Source organism: Raphanus sativus, chromosome 6, assembly GCF_000801105.2.
Source record: "Raphanus sativus cultivar WK10039 chromosome 6, ASM80110v3, whole genome shotgun sequence".
Classification (NCBI taxonomy): domain Eukaryota; kingdom Viridiplantae; phylum Streptophyta; class Magnoliopsida; order Brassicales; family Brassicaceae; genus Raphanus; species Raphanus sativus.
This window is the reverse complement of record NC_079516.1, coordinates 38,217,148-38,235,260: the sequence shown is the minus strand read 5'-3', so window position 1 is coordinate 38,235,260 and position 18,113 is coordinate 38,217,148. Positions and strand designations below refer to the sequence as shown.

At 34.4% G+C, this 18,113-nt stretch overlaps 3 protein-coding genes across 5 annotated transcripts; 1 reads left to right on the top strand and 2 right to left on the bottom strand.

Annotated features, from left to right (window-relative positions):
- The first annotated feature begins 834 nt into the window (after positions 1-834).
- LOC108811214 (uncharacterized) lies at positions 835-2,658 on the top strand. Its single transcript, XM_018583258.2, has 5 exons — positions 835-1,659; positions 1,738-1,795; positions 1,875-1,958; positions 2,032-2,164; positions 2,235-2,658. The coding sequence occupies exons 1-5, from the start codon at positions 1,194-1,196 to the stop codon at positions 2,532-2,534; spliced, it is 1,041 nt and encodes a 346-aa protein (XP_018438760.1). The 5' UTR covers positions 835-1,193; the 3' UTR covers positions 2,535-2,658.
- Positions 2,659-3,846: 1,188 nt separating this feature from the next.
- LOC108811215 (cinnamoyl-CoA reductase 1) lies at positions 3,847-7,349 on the bottom strand. Of its 2 annotated transcripts, none has more exons than XM_056989520.1 (6): positions 7,209-7,349; positions 6,619-6,786; positions 6,351-6,505; positions 5,812-5,997; positions 5,317-5,669; positions 3,847-4,280 (listed from the first exon to the last, which is right to left on the bottom strand). In XM_056989520.1, the coding sequence occupies exons 1-6, from the start codon at positions 7,291-7,293 to the stop codon at positions 4,076-4,078; spliced, it is 1,152 nt and encodes a 383-aa protein (XP_056845500.1). In that variant the 5' UTR covers positions 7,294-7,349; the 3' UTR covers positions 3,847-4,075. The 2 variants fall into 2 exon arrangements, with proteins under 2 accessions (XP_056845500.1, XP_056845502.1); XM_056989522.1 differs by lacking the exon at positions 3,847-4,280 and adding an exon at positions 4,323-4,839.
- LOC108812444 (sister chromatid cohesion protein PDS5 homolog E) lies at positions 7,275-12,081 on the bottom strand. 2 transcript variants are annotated; one of them, XM_056989519.1, is made up of 14 exons: positions 11,810-12,081; positions 11,220-11,423; positions 10,964-11,145; positions 10,745-10,871; positions 10,471-10,668; positions 10,327-10,374; positions 9,409-10,233; positions 9,218-9,310; positions 9,060-9,133; positions 8,922-8,973; positions 8,756-8,842; positions 8,631-8,674; positions 8,467-8,541; positions 7,275-8,369 (listed from the first exon to the last, which is right to left on the bottom strand). In XM_056989519.1, the coding sequence occupies exons 1-14, from the start codon at positions 11,915-11,917 to the stop codon at positions 7,526-7,528; spliced, it is 2,961 nt and encodes a 986-aa protein (XP_056845499.1). In that variant the 5' UTR covers positions 11,918-12,081; the 3' UTR covers positions 7,275-7,525. The 2 variants fall into 2 exon arrangements, with proteins under 2 accessions (XP_056845499.1, XP_056845498.1); XM_056989518.1 differs by having other exon boundaries at positions 9,218-9,313; positions 11,810-12,080.
- Between the last annotated feature and the right edge of the window lie 6,032 nt (positions 12,082-18,113).

Below are 18,113 nucleotides of genomic sequence, written 5' to 3'. Positions count from 1 at the left end.
ATTTTGTATATATTACTCAAAATAGTGTAACTCGGATCGCTAATTGTTAATTTTTAATATCATAGTTTATAATTTTATTGATAAAAAATAATAGATTAATGACTCATTTCACACAAAAAAATATTACCTCTGTTTTAAAAATATAAGATTTTCTAGTTTTAATTTTGTTCTACAAAGAAGAATTTTGTACATTAATTTTTTTCTTTAAAACATAAATCAACTAATTTGTAATTATTTTTACAATGATTTATTTAATGCAAGTTTTTGGATAAAACAACTTTATTTTTCTACAAACGTGTTAAGAAAGAGGTTTAGACATTGGTAAGTGAAAATTGGTTTAATTACAACACTTAAAAAATATATTTAGAGTAAAATATTAAACACAACTGATTAAAAATGTGTATTTATTATTTCTTAATTTGTGTGAAACATCTAAAAATAATTATATTTGGAAATGGAGGTAGTATCCTTTTAGTCACGTAAGTTAAAAATAACAATTAAATATATGATATCTTTTTAATTAAATAACAATGATATAAAACAAAATAAAATTATTTAAAAGGGTAAATAAAAGAATAAATACGTACAATTATAGTAAAAATATAAAATAACACTTTTTCCTAACCCAATAAATTAATATAGTACTTGTCCGATTAATTAAAACTTTTTGTCTTTATATGGGTTCTGACTGGATTACACGAGCAAACATTCCTAATCTAATAATCATTATTTATTGCTTAAGTTTATACAGTAATCAAACCCATCTGATTGTCGGGTCGAGCAATAAATGTACCCGTTTCATTGTCGTGTCGAGAAATTAAAAAAAAAACAAAGACGAGAGAGAAGCAAAAGATGACGTGTTAAGCGGTGACTAGTGAACAACCTTTTGCTTCTCGATTTGATTCGTTTCGTCCTCGATGAGAAAAGCTCCCCCCCCTTCTCTTCTTTCTGAGTTCTCTCAAGTCAAAAGGGTTTTCTCATCACTGTTCCTTCCTCTTTCTATCTGTGATTTTCATTACAACCTCTGCTCTTTCCCGTGAACACTCTCAGTATCTGTAAACTGGGAATAAAAAAGCTGCTAATGTATCTGTAAAGTGTAAGACTTTTCGATGCGAATCTCTCTCCATCGGTTTTAGAAATAGAAAGATTTGTACTTTCAGTGTTTGTTAGATCTGTTGAATAAATCGGAGTCAATGTCGGATCCACCTCGATTCCGATCGGTGGTTATTGGTCCAACCGGAAACAAGCTGCAGAGGAAACCGCCGGGGATGATGAAGAAGACGACCGTTGAATCAAAAGATGAGAAGAAAACGAAGAAACCACCAGATACTACTCCGGATTCGCCAACGACGACTCTGAAGCAATGCTCTTCGATTCTGAGACGGAACAGTGCTTCCTCCATGACTGCTTCTTATTCCTCTGATGCCTCTTCTTCTTGCGACTCGTTGCCTCTGAGCGTGGCGTCTTCTTCTTCTTCCAGCTCTAAGAAGAAGCCTGTGAGGCGGCGAAGTGGGTCTGTCTCCTCCTCCCCCTCCGGTGCGTTGATGAGAAGGAAGCAGGTTGATGAGAAAGAAGACAAGGCTGCTGCTGCTGCTAGTAGTAATGCTGATTGCTTCGCTGACGGTAGAAAAAGATGTGCTTGGATCACTCCTAAAGCTGGTAACAATCTCTTTTTCACCTTCGATAAAAAAAGAGTAATTAGCTAATATTGTTGTTGTTTCTTTCGTTCTTGCGCAGACACGTGTTATGTTGATTTCCACGACGAAGAATGGGGAGTTCCTGTTCAGGACGACAAGTAGGCAGCTTCCTCAAAACTTCTATCCTTTTTATCAGAGATGCCTCTTTGTTAGTTACCATTTGGTTAATTTGTGTAGGAAGCTTTTTGAGTTGCTATGTCTCTCTGGTGCTCTATCCGAGCTCTCTTGGACCGACATTCTCTCCAGAAGGCCATTACTCAGGTAACCAAACTATGTCAAAGCCAGAAACTTGGGTTTAGTATGAGCTCAGATTTGCTTACTTTTGTTAACACAGGGAAGTTTTCATGGACTTCGATCCAGTTGCTGTTTCTGAACTCAACGAGAAGAAGGTAGCCGCCGCTGCCTTATCCTTGCTATCTGAGGTTAAGATACGTTCAATCCTCGATAACTCACGCTGTGTGCGCAAGGTTAATATATAAAACTTCACACTCTTCTGAAACTCTATATTAAGCAACTTATATAAATATGTTTATCCAGATTATAGCTGAACATGGATCATTCAACAAGTACATGTACAACTTTGTGAACAGTAAGCCTACACAGAGCCAGTTCAGGTATCAAAGACAAGTCCCTGTGAAGACATCAAAGGCTGAGTTTATAAGCAAGGATCTTGTACGCAGAGGCTTTCGCAGCGTGAGTCCTACGGTTGTTTACTCCTTCATGCAAGCAGCTGGTCTTACAAACGACCATCTCATTGGCTGCTTCAGATACCAGGAGTGTTGCGTAGATGCAGAGGCAACAACCAAGGGCAAGAAGAAGAATGAGAGTGATAAATAATAATTATATGTTTTTGAGGATATGTTGTTTTCTTTCAAAAATGATTTGACACAACGAGATTTTTGCTACCGTACCGTGAAGTGTTCCTTTTGCCATTTGGCGTTGTATAGATGTGTTTTCGTTATTGGTTTATGCATATTTAGTGGAACGTTGCGAGGAACTCTTAGACTGAATGTATTTGTGTGAATCGTTAGTACGTCACATGCTACGTTATAGATATATAGTCATGAATTCGAATGAAAGGTAACGCTATTACAATATCTGAATCATGGTACAGCATAGTTAGCAATAAAGTTAAACTAAATGCACGTATAAAATGCCCAGGATCACATGAAGCTTGTAGCCATCGTCTTCTTACACTTTTCGGATTCTCTCAGGCATTGCAATTTACTTCCCGCCACTGGACTACTGGCTACCTTGTCATCCTAAAACAAAGAATCATCCTCACATTTTCTATCTTCCGGTAACTCTCAGAGAGCAGCAACACTTGACCATGAAGCAATGTTTTTATACCCGACATGGACTGCAGGTAAACCAAATGATCTAATATGTAATCCGGTCTGCGTTTGGAAAATATCCATTATTTAAAACTCAATAAAATCTACCAAAATCGCAGAAAAAAAAGAAAATTTGAAATTGTTATTTTTAGATTTTAAAAAATAATTTTGATTGTTTACATTAGACTTTTAAATACTTATTAAGTTTAATTCTGTTATACATTTGTATTATATGTTGTTATTCATAATTTGTTAAAAATGTTAAATAATTTGATTTTATTTTATATTTTGTATGTTAAACGAATAAAAGAAATAGATTTAATACTTTTAATTATGAATTTTGTTTTGATTTTTTAATATTTACTATATAATTATATATTATACTTAATTAAATTATTAACTCATGGTTCATATGCGATCGGTTTAATAATTCGGAGATTCAGAAAGTAGTAAACAGTGTCTGGATCGTTTTGTAAACATTATCAAGAAGACATTGTGAACATGCAGTTGCCTAATAGATTAGCGGTCACATGCGTCTTAGATTGAAGAATTATAACATAAAAGATGAAATAATGTACCATATTAAATAGTTCAAAGATGAAATTGTTTTTACTAGTTAGAGCATAGTTTTAGGAGGAATTCTTACCATTTAAAAAAATAGAAGAAATAATGAACAAAAGTTCTTAGTTTTGAATTTTTTAAAAACTGCAATACATGATTAATTGGTTTAAATAAAATAAAGCATAAATAAATTATTATAATATTAATATTTTCATTTTAGTAATTTTTATGGTTTCAAACAATTGGAACTACTCTTAGCATTAAGAAGTATATATAATAAACATGAAGCATTTAAGCCTTTATACAGAACAAAATCCATCAAAGGATTTGGCTAAAGATCTGAATAAACAGATTCATAACCGAGCAAAACATTTTGAAACAAAGGTTTCACATAACCAGAGACGATAATTAAACATCTGGTTTATTTTTCTAAATCAAAGGAAACGCCAATGGCTAAGGATAATACATCAGGGAATAAGTTATTCAAGACTCAATCTTGATGCCGTTTTGGCTTGATTCTTGTGATGTCGAAGGAGGAGGAGGAGGAGGAAGATGACCTTTCTCTTGCAAGCTCTTGACAGTGTCGTAGAGGCTTTGCTTGGTGGACGTGAACTCTAAGCCTAAGTCCTTTATCTTTTGGTTAGTGAACTTGTACGGCTTGGCTCTTGGGTTCTTCTCGTCCTTGCACCTGAACAATTAACCAACATTGTTGTTACTTAACACAATCTTATTTGTTGGTTAATTTGTATAATTAAAGTTAGGCAAAAGACCAAAGACTAGTTCCATTACAACTACCATTTCAAAACAATATATCTATATCAAACCTTTTTTTATTGTGGGTGAAATATAAGTATATTATGGGTTTTTATAAAAAGTCCACGTTAGCAGTAGGTGACGAGTGGACTTGGACTTATGTTGTGAGTTGTTGGTACACCAACTGCAACTTTCACCACAAACTATTAAAAAAATAACATGGGACCAACTCGCATCCATCATTGAGTTGGAGATCATGATAAGAGATAAGATAAAGAAACCAAAAAAACACACTGTAAAAAGAACTTTTAAAACAATTATATCTTTGTTCAGAAAAAAAAAAATTATATCATTGATTAAGCCATATAAAGATACGCGAAGACAGTACGACACTATCGTCAAACTTAGCCTTCCGTTACCGTGTTGTGTTTGCTGACGACTTCCTAGATTTATGTACACTAAATAATTAATGTACACTTGTGTGCATGTAAGTCCTGCACCGATATAGATTATAAATTTATAATCATAATGTTGGTTACAAAGAAGATAACTTGATACTTAGGGCATCTCCAACCCAACTCCATTTTTACTCCAAAATAGAGTAAAAGTGAATATGGAATAACATATGCTCCAACCCAACTCCATATCTCACTCCATTTTGAAGTTTACTCCATAAATGGAGTAATCTATTTTTTGTTTGTTCATGACTCTATTATGGAGTGAAAAATAGAGTAGGGTTGGAGCAATTTTACTCCATATTCACTTTTACTCCATTTTGGAGGAAAAAATAGAATTTTATATTGGAAATGCTCTTAAAAGGCTTTTACTTACGCAAAACACACACACACACACAAATAGTTGACTAAAAATGTTAATTTTTATGTGGTCACAATTTTTGAAGTTTTCTTCGTTTATTTTTACTAACTCTGATGTAGTAGTAATATATTAAGAGCGGCATTAGTTTCACTTACTTGGTTGGAAGTGGGTACTCCGGGAATAACTTAGCCAAAATCTCAACAACTTCGCCGCGGTGAAGTGCGCTCTCCGCAAGAAGATAACGTCCAGAGGCCGAGGGTGCCTCGTAGACAAGAACATGAGCTAGTGCGACATCACGAACATCCACATAAGCCTGAGTCAAATTAGCGTAAGTCTTAGCCGAGCCGGTTAGATACTTTAGTACGTGGAAGAGACTGGCGTTGATCGTCGGCTGTAACGGCGGACCAAGAACCAGCACCGGATTCAAAACCACCAGGTCAACACCTTTCTCCTCTGCCGTCTCCCACGCCGCTTGCTCCGCCACCATCTTGCCGTAACAATACCAATTCTATAGAACCGCATAGAAAAGTCAGTAGACCAAACATAAAAATAATTATATAAATCTATAGGTTTGGTGTTTATTTGAGTTAAACATCAAAGTTTTATCATGCTAATTAAGTCCAAAAGCATAAGACTAAAGGCTAAAAAACCTTAGTGTTTTTGCAGAACTCAAGATCACTCCAACAACTTTCGTCAACAACGGCTTCAGGGTCACGGTTCGGGTCCATGTAGACCGCACCAATTGAGGAGGTGATGACCACGCGCTTCACCTTGGTTTCAGCTGCAGCATTAATTACGAACTTGGCTCCGTTCACGGCCGGCTCCACCATTTCTTCCTGAAAATTAATACTCCCCTTGAAGTCAAATGTAATAAATTCATTTATTACAAGACAAATAACATAGTGAATTGAATTTGTCAGGTATTTCAAATTAAATAATACTTTACCAAAACTAACATAATGCAAAAGATTTTAACTTCTTTCATGCGATATTTTTCTAAAATTTGTAATTGATAGGAAAACGATGTGAACGACAAACAAAATCTAAAAGAAATCAGCTCCACTACTCATGTATGCACAAACTTTAATCGATAATCTCATAAAAAGACACAGAAAGTGCAAGAACAATATAGAAACCACCAAGAAAATATTATTTTCTTTAAAAAAAACCACCAAGAAAAGATACTCACGGGATCGTCAGTGACCGGAGAAGCCGTGTGAAAGACGCCATCGCAACCATCGATAGCCTCCTTAAGAGCATCATAGTCCTGGAGATCTGCTTTGCACAGAATCAGTCTCTCCTTGGCCCCTTCTAGTTCTCTCAAATGTGTGTTCTTCGGATCATCTGCAAGAGAAAAAACATTAATAAAAAAAAACAGTATTCATCCAAGCAATTAATTAATCCAACCAGAAAAAATATTATTATTACAGTGAGCAAAAGGAGTATTAATATCGGACCTGGATTCCGTACGGTTCCTTTGACCGTGTAGCCTCTCTCAAGGAGTAACTTAATAATCCAAGAAGCGATGTATCCACCAGCACCAGTGACGCAGACTGTTTTCCCGGGCGTAATTAAAGATTCGTCAACTGGCATCGTTTCCGGCAGTAGAAAACAAAAGCTTCGGTCTTTGAAGAGACAGAAACAAAATGATGAATGCGTTGTTACAAAGTGAGTTACGTTTTGTATATATAAAGGACCGAAAATAAACTTTATCCTTTTATGACTCCACACACCTAACCACTGCAATGAGTTTGGTTTACATATTTATGTATTTTATTTGTTTGCATGTGTAGAAAGACAACAAATTTAAAATAAAAATTTTAAAAGAGGGGTTGGTGGGAGAAGAAAATTATTTGTAATAACTAATAACAATACACCTTTAGAAAAAAACTCATAAACTTGGACAATACTTTACCTACAATCATTTTACTTTGGGTAATATATCTACCAATATTTCTTGATGATGACATTAATACATCTTCTGGACGAAAATAATATGGGGACAGGACAAGACAAGTCGCAAGTGTTATGATTACACTTTTCTTACCTGCTCCATCGAAGATAGGATTCTCTGCAAGTTCAAAACTTTGTCCCCCCATTCCAATAGAGGAGGTTCTGAAAAGACTACACATATTATCACTGTTTTGTTTTTTAGCAAATGCATACACGTCCTAAAAATGTATGTTACTAGCTAGGTGACACCATCAAAGTAGTTCCACACAAATAAGACACAGGTCAGAAGACTCTACTAACAATAACACCGTAAGGTCTTTAAACAAAGCAGTTTCACTAAACATATAAGTTACCTAAAACCAACCTTTTTTCCCCTGCATTATCATCACCTAACCATGCATGGTTCCTGGATCAACCTGAAACAGGGGTAGCACCGACTTCTGCCTTAGCAGTCTCTTCTTCCTGTTCCTTAACTGCTCTCTGATCTTCTTCTTCAGCTTCATTTTCTACTTTACCAGTCTCAGGCACGTTAGTGTGTGCATCTCCATGACTCTGCTCCTCAGGAATATCCTCCTTCTCAATCGATTTTGTGTCTGCAATTGGCTCTTTTGCTGATTCTCCCTCTTGCTCCTCAGACATATCCTCCTTCTCAATCGATTTTGTGTCTGCACTTGGCTCTTTCGCTGATTCTCCATCTTGTATCTCAGACATATCCTCCTTCTCAATTAATTTTGTGTCTGCACTTGGCTCTTTTGCTGATTCGCCCTCTTGTACCTCACTTTCAGGTTCTTCATTACGCTCCTTCAATGGCTCTCGCTCTTCTCCATCAATTTTGACTTCTGCACTTGCCTCTTTTGCTATCTCCTGTTCTTCTCCATCAGTTTCTGGTTCTGCATTAGACTTGTCTGCAGACTTTAGCTCTTCTCCATCAGTTTTGGTTTCCGCATTTGGATCATCAGCCAGTTCTTGGTGATCTCTCTTGCATTCAGGCTCTGCATCTGATTTCAGACTGTCTGCACCTTTGGTTTCAGCTTCTTCCTTGTCATCACAATCTTTTTCACTTTCCCGGTGCATATCTTCAGTCACCTTCTGCCTTTTCTTAGTCCTGCCAGTTTTAGCTTTCGGTTCTTTTGACGAATTAACATCCTTCTCTTCTCTGCTTTCTGGTACGTTGCTTAAGCCCTCCTTCAGCGCACCTTTGGTTCGTTTCCCTTTCTTAGTGGAGTTCGTTACAGGTTCTTTCTCCTTCTGGGATCTATATCCACAAAATGTGAGAGAACTGCTCAGTTAAACGACATTCAGGGATCAAACTTCTATATACAAATAACTATAATTGTTGTAAATTTTCACACCTGACGTCTGAAGAACTGTTCGGTTCAACATCCATAGACACATTTTTGCTCTTCTTCGCTTTCTGCCTTCGCATTCTGCATATAAAAGCAAAAAAACTCAAAAGACTGCGGAGGTGCCATGTTAAAAAAACTGGGTGATTCAGAACCTTAAACGTTTCACTTACATGTCAGATAAAGGAGTAGAATCAGGCAAATCATCCTCCTTTTCCTGCTTTCAACATTTTGGGGGGAGGAACTAAGTAAGAGTTAAATGGTGAATGAATAAAGCACAATGTAAAACAAAACTCACCTCAGTGGCTGGAGAATTATCCTGGATTATTTCCCAAGTTTCATTTTTAAGATAAATCGCTTCAGCCTCCCCATCAGAATACAAGACCTGCAGCAGCACCAGCAGCAGTATAAATTTTTTTAATATGAATCAATTATTGCAACAAAGAGAGAACTTCAAAACTCACTTGATGCCTCTTCGTGCGACCATCATAGGATTGTATGACACCTTCATAAAACCTGTGCAAATATAAATCGGTAAGATCGCTACCATTCGTCACACGGTATCCAAATCAAAAGTTTAACATGTTTCGCAATACACTTACGTCTCGTCCAGTGGCCACCAGACTTTAACTCTCTTACCAACCAATTCCTGACCAAGCTTACTCTTGTTGGACCCCTGCAAAGAGGAATACAGACCATGTGAAGACACGAGACAAATCAAAGCCTCATAACATAGACAGAGAAGGTAAAAATTTCACACTTTTTCCTCTCCAGCTGTTTGTTTACTCTTGGGATGGCTCTTGGGAGCTTGTTCGGGTTCTTTTGTCGCAGGCGTTGTTGCACGGGAGTTCTTCTTCTGGACAGTTTATCCGATTATAAGTTAAAAGGAAAAAGGCAGTTGTAGAGTATAATATTTAGACAGAGAAATATTGGTTCGTCAAATCTGCTTACCTTGTTCTTTGATGACTGGGGAACATCCGTATCCATGCTCGCAATTTCTGATTTGTTTTTCTTAGCATCTGAGTGGACTGTTTTCTTCCCACTGGTCTTAGGTTCTGCAAGTGGCTTCTTTGCTGATGTTTTCTCTGAACCATCCATATCCATGCTCGCACCTTCTGATTTGTTTTTCTTAGCATCTGAGTGGACTGTTTTTTTCCCACTGGTCTTAGGTTCTGCAAGTGGCTTCTTTGCTGATGTTTTCTCTGAACCATTCTCTGCTCTCTTCTCCTTTTTACTTGGCTTGGCAGTCTTCTTAATGCTATCTTCAGGCTTTTCAAGGTCAGTTTCCATTAAATCTTCTTCTTCTTCTTCAGGCTTATCCTTCTTCACGGTCTGTTTCTTTGATACTGGTCTAGCTAAAGAACCTGCATCAGGATTTGTCTCTTCCATCTTACTCCGGCTACGTTTACCTGACCCCTTCTTAGACCTGCTAGAGGGTGAGAGAGAAATAACAAGCGACTGATTCGTTTGACCAACTTTACTAGGGGAAGATGCTTTCTTGCCAGCGAGCTTTCGGCGTGATGAATCCTTCTTGCTTGATGACGTCTTGAATGAGTAGCCTTCCTCAGGATTCATCAGAGAATTGGGTTTCCGCCCTCTCCTCCTAGTAGACTCTGATTCGGTCTCTGTTTCTGTACTTTCAGATGGCCCTTGCTTCAAAAGTTGTTGCAAATCATTTCCTTTTGTTACTTTGTCATCTCCATTGGCTCGAGTTCCACCTCTTGCAGTTCTCTTGGACCTAGCCCCCTTGACAGAGAGACCCAAATCCATTTTTTCCTGAATCAAGATTTTGAAGATACTGGTTAAAGAAAAAATAGTGTGAAAAGGGGCTAAACACTTAACAATGAAAAAGACTACCAAATACAGTACCTGCAATGGATCACTTGGAACTACTTGTTCTTCTATCTTTTCAACTGCCTGAAAAACAAAAACAAGAACTATTGTCAGTTCAAGCCTCAACCAAACAACTACTGTATAAACAATCAAACCAAGAGCTCAAGGCATTAAGAACACCTCAATTTCTTTGGGGTTAACAACGATGTGTGCTTCAGTAGTGGCAGCTTCGCTTTGGCAAATTGACAAAACTACTGGAGAATACATGTCCAAGCTAATCCCTGTGGACTTCAAAGCTTCCATGATGCATGGTCGCAGCGTACAGGCGCAACTACTGAGAACCTTCTCCACAAGCCCCGAAGCCATTGCTGAGACATCCTACACCATGGCGACCAGGAAAAAAATCAAATCTCAAAAACCTATTGACTTAAACATGAAATGGGGAAGAACTAACTTGGTTTTCTTTTTTGACAGCAGCCAGTAAAATCTCTAGCAAATCCATGGATACTTCTTCACTTTCATCTATCACTGTGATCATTATCGTTTCCATTGAATGAAGTACAGGTTGCGGATGATCCGGGCTTAATAGATGCACAAAATAAAAAGCCATCAGCGTTACATAAAGCAAATAAGAGTTCATCGAGCAATTGTCAACTCAGGTTCTATCTCTTACCTTATGACTTTCAAGAACTGCCGAAACATCTCTAGGATAACGTCATCGCACTCCAAGTCCAACATCACCAAGGATGACCTGACCTTAGCAACAGTATCAAGAACAGCCTCCGCTTTCTTGTAACTGCGAGAGGAAGCATCAGCTAGTTTCCCAAAGGCTTCTACTGTAACCTCGAAGATATCCTGTGAGCAAATGCCATTGTGAGTGAAAGAACTGTTACTAGACATTGTGAGATTTAATGGTGTAACCAACCTACCTTCATATGGCCATCGTTATATGGGGCCTCAGGGGCAGTTATCCTCATAATTTCGGTTAAGCAGGAGACAACGTAAACCCTAACATCAGAATCAGGGTTTCTTAAGAGATCAGCAGATACCAAAGCCTTCATAGATGGTCTAAGGGCACTTTGCACAGCTACAATAGGATCTTGCTCAACAGTAGAGAGCAGAGCCTCGACTTTCTGCATAGATAAGCGTCGAAATCAGATGACCAAAACATCATAAACCGCTCACTCTATAGATCTAATAGCAACAGAACCCTAAAAGCTTCCACCTTTACAAAAAGGTCCACGCAAAAAAAAACCCTAATTTTTTCGATTCGTCAAGAACAGAGAAACCCTAATCGCTTCATGTAACCTCAATTTCAACAAACACAGGGAGAAATTCACTCTAGGATCTAAGAGCGACAGAACCCTAAAAGGTTCCACCTTTCGTAAAGCTAAAACGCAAAATTAAAAATAAACCCTAATTTTTCCAATTCGTCAAGAACAGAGAAACCCTAATCGCTTCCTGTATCCCAATTTCAACAAAATCAGAGAATGTCAAGAGAAGGGGGAAGGATTCGTACATGGAGAAGGTCGAGAAGGGACTCAGTAGACGAATGAGGCTCGAGGAGATCTTTTCCAGCCTTGAGGAGAGCTTCAGGGAGTTCGGTTTCTCCGACAAGAGGACCCATCTCTTTTGTTCTTCTGGAAATATCGAATGCCTAATTCAGAACCCTAGAAGACAAATAAACATTCTCCGGACGAAAGATAAGAACCGCTGTCGTCGCCGCCACAAATCCAATTGGTCTGCGTTGAGAAAAAAAAATGAAAACTTTTACGAGTCTGATGAGGCTTTTATATTAGTGGTGATGACCATGCAAACAGCTGCTCTATATACTTGTAGAAAGAGATAATATAACTCTTGTTAAGAATTAACTAGATTAGGACCCGCCCTAAAGGGCGGAAATTGATTTGTCAAATTTCAATTAATAATATATGGTATATATAATATGTGTATATAATATTATATATATTTTGTGTAACATTTATATATATATACATATTAGACATATATATAATATTTTATTAAATATAATAGAATTTAATAGTGTTATAATTTGTGTTGTATTTGTTATTAGTTTGTATTTAATCTTCTTTTATTTTTAGTATAATAATTTGCCTTGTCACACATTTTACCTTTTAACTTATACACATAGTTATGCCTTTTTTCAAAAAAAGAACTTATACACATAGTCTCGTAAAATGTAATATATAAAAAAACATATTTAAAAATTTACTGACCATATGCCACCATTATTTGGTTGTTTGAACAAAAAAAATCATGTTCTTGTATAACTGTGTATGTTGTGATATGATGTAGGTGAAGAGTAAATATATGGAAGTAAAGTTAGTGATACGAACATGAGCCTATGTTGGTCTATGCCACAATTATTTGGTTTTTGGAAGATCAATGAGCATAACCATACACAGTCTTTGTATGCTTACGTTGTAAATGAGTCGGATATTTTTTCTCTTATGTCTGGAATGATATAGAACTCGTTGATTTAAAAGTGGTTCAGTTTTATATGATCTAATTAGGGCTGGGCAAAAAATCCGAACCCAAAAAACCGAACCGAACCCGATCCAAAAAAGTAGCACCGAACCCGAACCAAAATTGATTAAATATCCGAACGGATTCAAAATTTCGGTATTTAAAGAACCGAAACCGAACCCGATCCGAACCGAAATATTTTGGGTACCCGAATGTATCCGAAATAAATTTATATACTTGAATATATACATTATTTTATATATAATGTATATTAAAAATATTAAAAATATATAAGATATCTTTTAATTTTCCAAAATACTCGGAAAATATATGCAAATAGTCAAAAGTAAATGTTTAAAATAGCTAAAATATACTGAAAACACCAAAATAGTTAAATATCTATTGATTTTTTATCCAAATATTCAAAGAAAACTAATTTATGTGTTAAATTAGGGTATTTTGGCATATATGTTATGAAAATTTATATGTAATATATTATCTTTCTTATAGATTTTGAAAATTTAAAGTATATAATAAATTTTGAAAATTTAAAAATATTTTAAATGGGTTATCCGAACCCGAACCGAACACGTAAAGATCCGAACCGAACCCGAACCGAAATTTAAAAATATCTTAATGGGGCTGAAATCTTTGACCCCGAAAACCCAAAACCCGAATGGACTGAACCGAAACCCGAATGGGTACCCGAACGCCTAGTCCTAGATCTAATTATATTAAGAGATTAACCAAAAATATTATAAAAGTGTTACTGGTTAGGTTTAACTAATCTATGTTGGTTAAGATTTGGTTTAATTTAAGTTGGTAGGTTGCATTATATAGGAGACATCATATATTCTAGCAACAATTATGAAAGAGTCCAAAATTTAAATGAGAACTTCAAATAGTAGATAATCCCTAAATTAATAAATTAGATTTATTAAAAATCGTTTTTAAGTCTTCATTATGTCAAAGTATTGACAAAAGAAAACTACAATCAACTATGTGGAGACAGGCAGATCTTCACAGTGAAACTTGAGTTTTGTCATTTGATCATAAGCTATTTTAATATTTTTTCAATTATGACTTGATTTTTATCCGCATTTTTAACCGCTAAATATTTTTATGTTAAACAGTAACCGCCGGATTATTATGTTTTAAAATTTTTGTTGATATTTAATTGGTTTGGTTTTGTTTTTACTAATACAAATATTATAATTATTATTTATCTTAACCATATAAAATTTATCTTTAAAAGGTACTAAATGTTAGCTTTTCGTGAAATTAAATAATTTCTTTTACAAAAATATTTAATTAAGAGTTAATTTGTTGTATATAAATAATTATGACCAGTATTGGTAAATTATCACTTAGATATGAAAAATAAAAATTTATGTAAAAAGTAGTTATATAATGACCGTTTTACCTATGCTCTAAATTCTCCACTTCTTCCTCTCTCATTTTCTATCTTTCATCTCTATCTCTTTTTCCCTATAAAATTCCCTTTCACGATTAATCTTTCAACTTTAATTAAAACAAGAGACATTTTTAAAATTTTCTGCCAATTTCATCATTAATTTTAATGGTCGCACACTCCATTTCTAGCACCAAACTTTCTCCTCTACAACCTGCTATATATGCCAATAAATTATTGACTAAAAAAAGACAACCTTGCTAAAAGATTATAATTAGTTTCAAGATTTTACCAAACTCAACAATCTACAATTATTTCAGAAGAAAACGAAAACACAATACATGAAGAGAGAAGAAGTACAATAAATAGTTAATACGTTAATAATAGATGGATGAGCAATGCTAATATGTATCATATATTATTGTAGGAATTATTAGTAGATAAATTGTTTAATACAAAATACTTATCCAATAACAAAAATAATGACATCATATCTAATATGTTATTTATCTAATATAATATTAGATATAATTTTTGATTTATATATAAAACTAGAATTGTTAACAGTTAAGTTATATTAGTTGAATAGATAATGATTAAGTTGACCTGATAATCTATTTTGTACAATCAAACAAAATATATATCACTTAATAACATTTATTTTTAACGTCTTAAAATAATTTTAAAAGCGGAAACATGTTTTTGTAACAGTTAACCGAACATGTATCAGTTAATGATAAATATAAAATGTAACTGTTAAGTTTTGACGTACAATGTTATATAACTTGTTAGATCGAGAACCAATTTTGTACCAGTTAATAAACAATGCATCACCAAACATCATTTATTTATTAACATCTTACAAACTATTTTAAAAAGGTTTTTCTCAAAAAAAAAACTATTTTAAAAAGGTTCAACATGTTTTGTAATCGATAGACAAACATTTATCTACTCATAATACTTAATATATAGCATCTAATCAAACTTTTTATCAAAAAAGTTTTTACATAGCGATTACAAACACCTGATAATGTCAATGTGAGGCATATAGTTAGTTTAAATGAAAATATTTTACATGGTAAAGAGAAAATAATGCAATCACATAATTAGCAGTCAATTATGAATGATAACAGCAGTTTCAGTTTCAGATATGTTAAAACTAATGTTAACCTATACTAGGGATAATACTGATCATCGAAACAATTTTCAGTCAAGAACTAATTTTCTATAGATACACCCAATGATGCTATGAATAGGAATTGGGAATGGTTAGCATGTAAGATGTAAAAGCTATTAGATTATTTATCTTACACTTCGTTTATTTCTCTGTCGTGTGCAGGAAAATTTTCACCGGATTTCCATCAACTAGAAACAAGATCTCGTATTTTCTCGTCACTCTGAGCATCTGAACTATGACATATTGACTAAATCTTGAGGAAAATGATAAATTCTCTGATAAAGATATAACCTTTCCAAACATCAAATTCGGTAAAAGTTCAATCTCCTCGGCTTGTGGCGAGAGGTCTGATTCAATCATTTTTTAGTTTGTGTTAGGAGCTAATCTTCTCTCCGACGAATTTTAGATGAACTCGTCGATGAGATGATTTTATTGGATCCAAAGTCGTGTAGATAGAAAAGAGAATAAATCTATTGTAAACCAAAGTGTGATAATAGATTAGGAAAGCTAGAAAGAGAGAAATAATATTATTATTTGGTAAGAAATTTTAGAGAGATACGAGAATGAGAAAGAAAAGTATGGGCATGAGCTAGTAGGTAGAGATGTCAAATGGGCTTTTCATCTCCAATTGGCAGGTCCAAGTGGACAAAACATTTTATTGGACATTATATTTTGTTACCTTTTGATAGCATTCAAGTACAAAACGGTATCTTAAAATATGAGTTATGTCAAAGATAGAATTCTCGACCAGAACACTATTTTCTTCTGCTATCTTTACCCTCTCCCTTTGTAGTGTCCTAGAAACCTCGAATTTGATATGGTTTTGCAAATACAGTAGAACCTCTATAAATTATACTCGATAAATTAATAATCTCTATAAACTGATAAATTCCGCATGTCTCAACTTGGGCCGGTGTAAAATATGATACATATCGATAAAATAATAAGATATAATTTTTTTAAAACTCCCATGTAAATATATAGTCCCATTAAAATCATAAATTAATAATCTATCAATATATGTTTTATATATAAGTATAAATTAAACGTTAAATTGTTGGTTTTATATTTACAATGAAAATACATCTACTTTTCATAATATTTCAATATATTTTGATAATATTTATTAAAATTATATCGAAAATCATATAATAATTCTATGAAACATAAAAATGTACACCAAATAAGATAATAAAAAAAATATGAAAGTCAAATTTCTAAAATTTAAATAATGTATATATGGTAAAATCAAATATTCTCATATTTTGTAAACAAAAATAGGAAAAATCTAAAGAAGGAAACTTTTGTAAATTAATATCTCTATAAATTAATAAAATTTTAAAGTCCCGACATTATTAATTTATAGAAGTTCTACTGTACATGTTATTTATAAATTCGAACGCAAACGAGATATGATTTTACAACTGGTGAAACCGCAACCATATGGAGTTTTGAGAAAAGAATATGTGTGGCTACATCAATAAACACCGCATACAAGAAGCAAATGAAATAGTTAATAAGAAAAAGCCAACAAAAATATTGGAAAACAATTCGGCGTGGGTTGCTCAACTCAAAGAAAGTTATATCAAGAATGAAGCACATCTCTCTAAGATTTTTCTCATACATACGAGAGTTCGAGAAAAATCAAGAAGTAGACATCGAATATGTCCGGTCATACGACAATCCGGCTGACTTATTTATAAAGGTTATTCCCACTATAACATTCCAAAAACCACATATATGGTATCAGAATGAGATGTTTGTGTGGCCTATAAAGAAAACATTCAGGAAAAGACTATGCCAATGTACTTGTTTTTCCTCGTCATGATTTTTATCCCAATAAATTTTTCATGACAAGATTTTTAACGATTGTCCATAGTGTAGGCCCTTGATGCAAGCAAAGGAAGCTCAGGCTTCCGGCCGTTCAATTTATAAAAATATTTCGGCCACATTTTACAAATTTCCCCTTTAGTCTAGTGGCAGAGTTTCATTATTTCGAATATTTTTGTCTCTAACTTGGGTTCGATTCTGTTTTAAAACAGCCCTTTTGAAAAAAAAATGCTTCTAGCCATAAAATTTGTAGGACAGCTCTGCTTAGAAATCCTTCCTAGAAATAACAAATAATGGGGGTAATTGGAAAGATGTAGCTTTATATTTTTACCTGTAAAATTGTGTCTGTAAATTTATTTGTTGTAGTTTTTATTGTTGTGGCCTTCTAAACCATTAATTATTTACTCTGAAATAAAACTTCCTACAGCTTTAACACATGATTCTGGACTGAATTTTAGTTTTTTAAAGCATAACCAATCACTCCCCCCCCCCCCCGCCTTCTAAACCATTAATTATTTACTCTGAAATAAAACTTCCTACAGCTTTATTGGTTGGTATAACACATGATTCTGAACTGAATTTTAGTTTTTTAAAGCATAACCAATCACTCCCCCCCCCCCCGATATAAAGCATAGCCAATCAACCCCCCCCATATCCACTCATCATCTTAGCACATTTTTTTTTGTCGTCTGATAGATTAAGATTATTTACCGAAGAAATATTTATCTATACATATTTACCGAAGAAATAAATAATCAAGAGACCACCACTCCATCAATAGAAATATTTCTTAGATATTTTACTAATTCGCAACGGCTAGCAAATAATTCTCGTTTTCAACTTCATAGAGAGTAACCAGCGACTTTTGCGGATTTATCGTCTGAAATCAAATAATGGGGAAGGAAAACGTCAACTAAA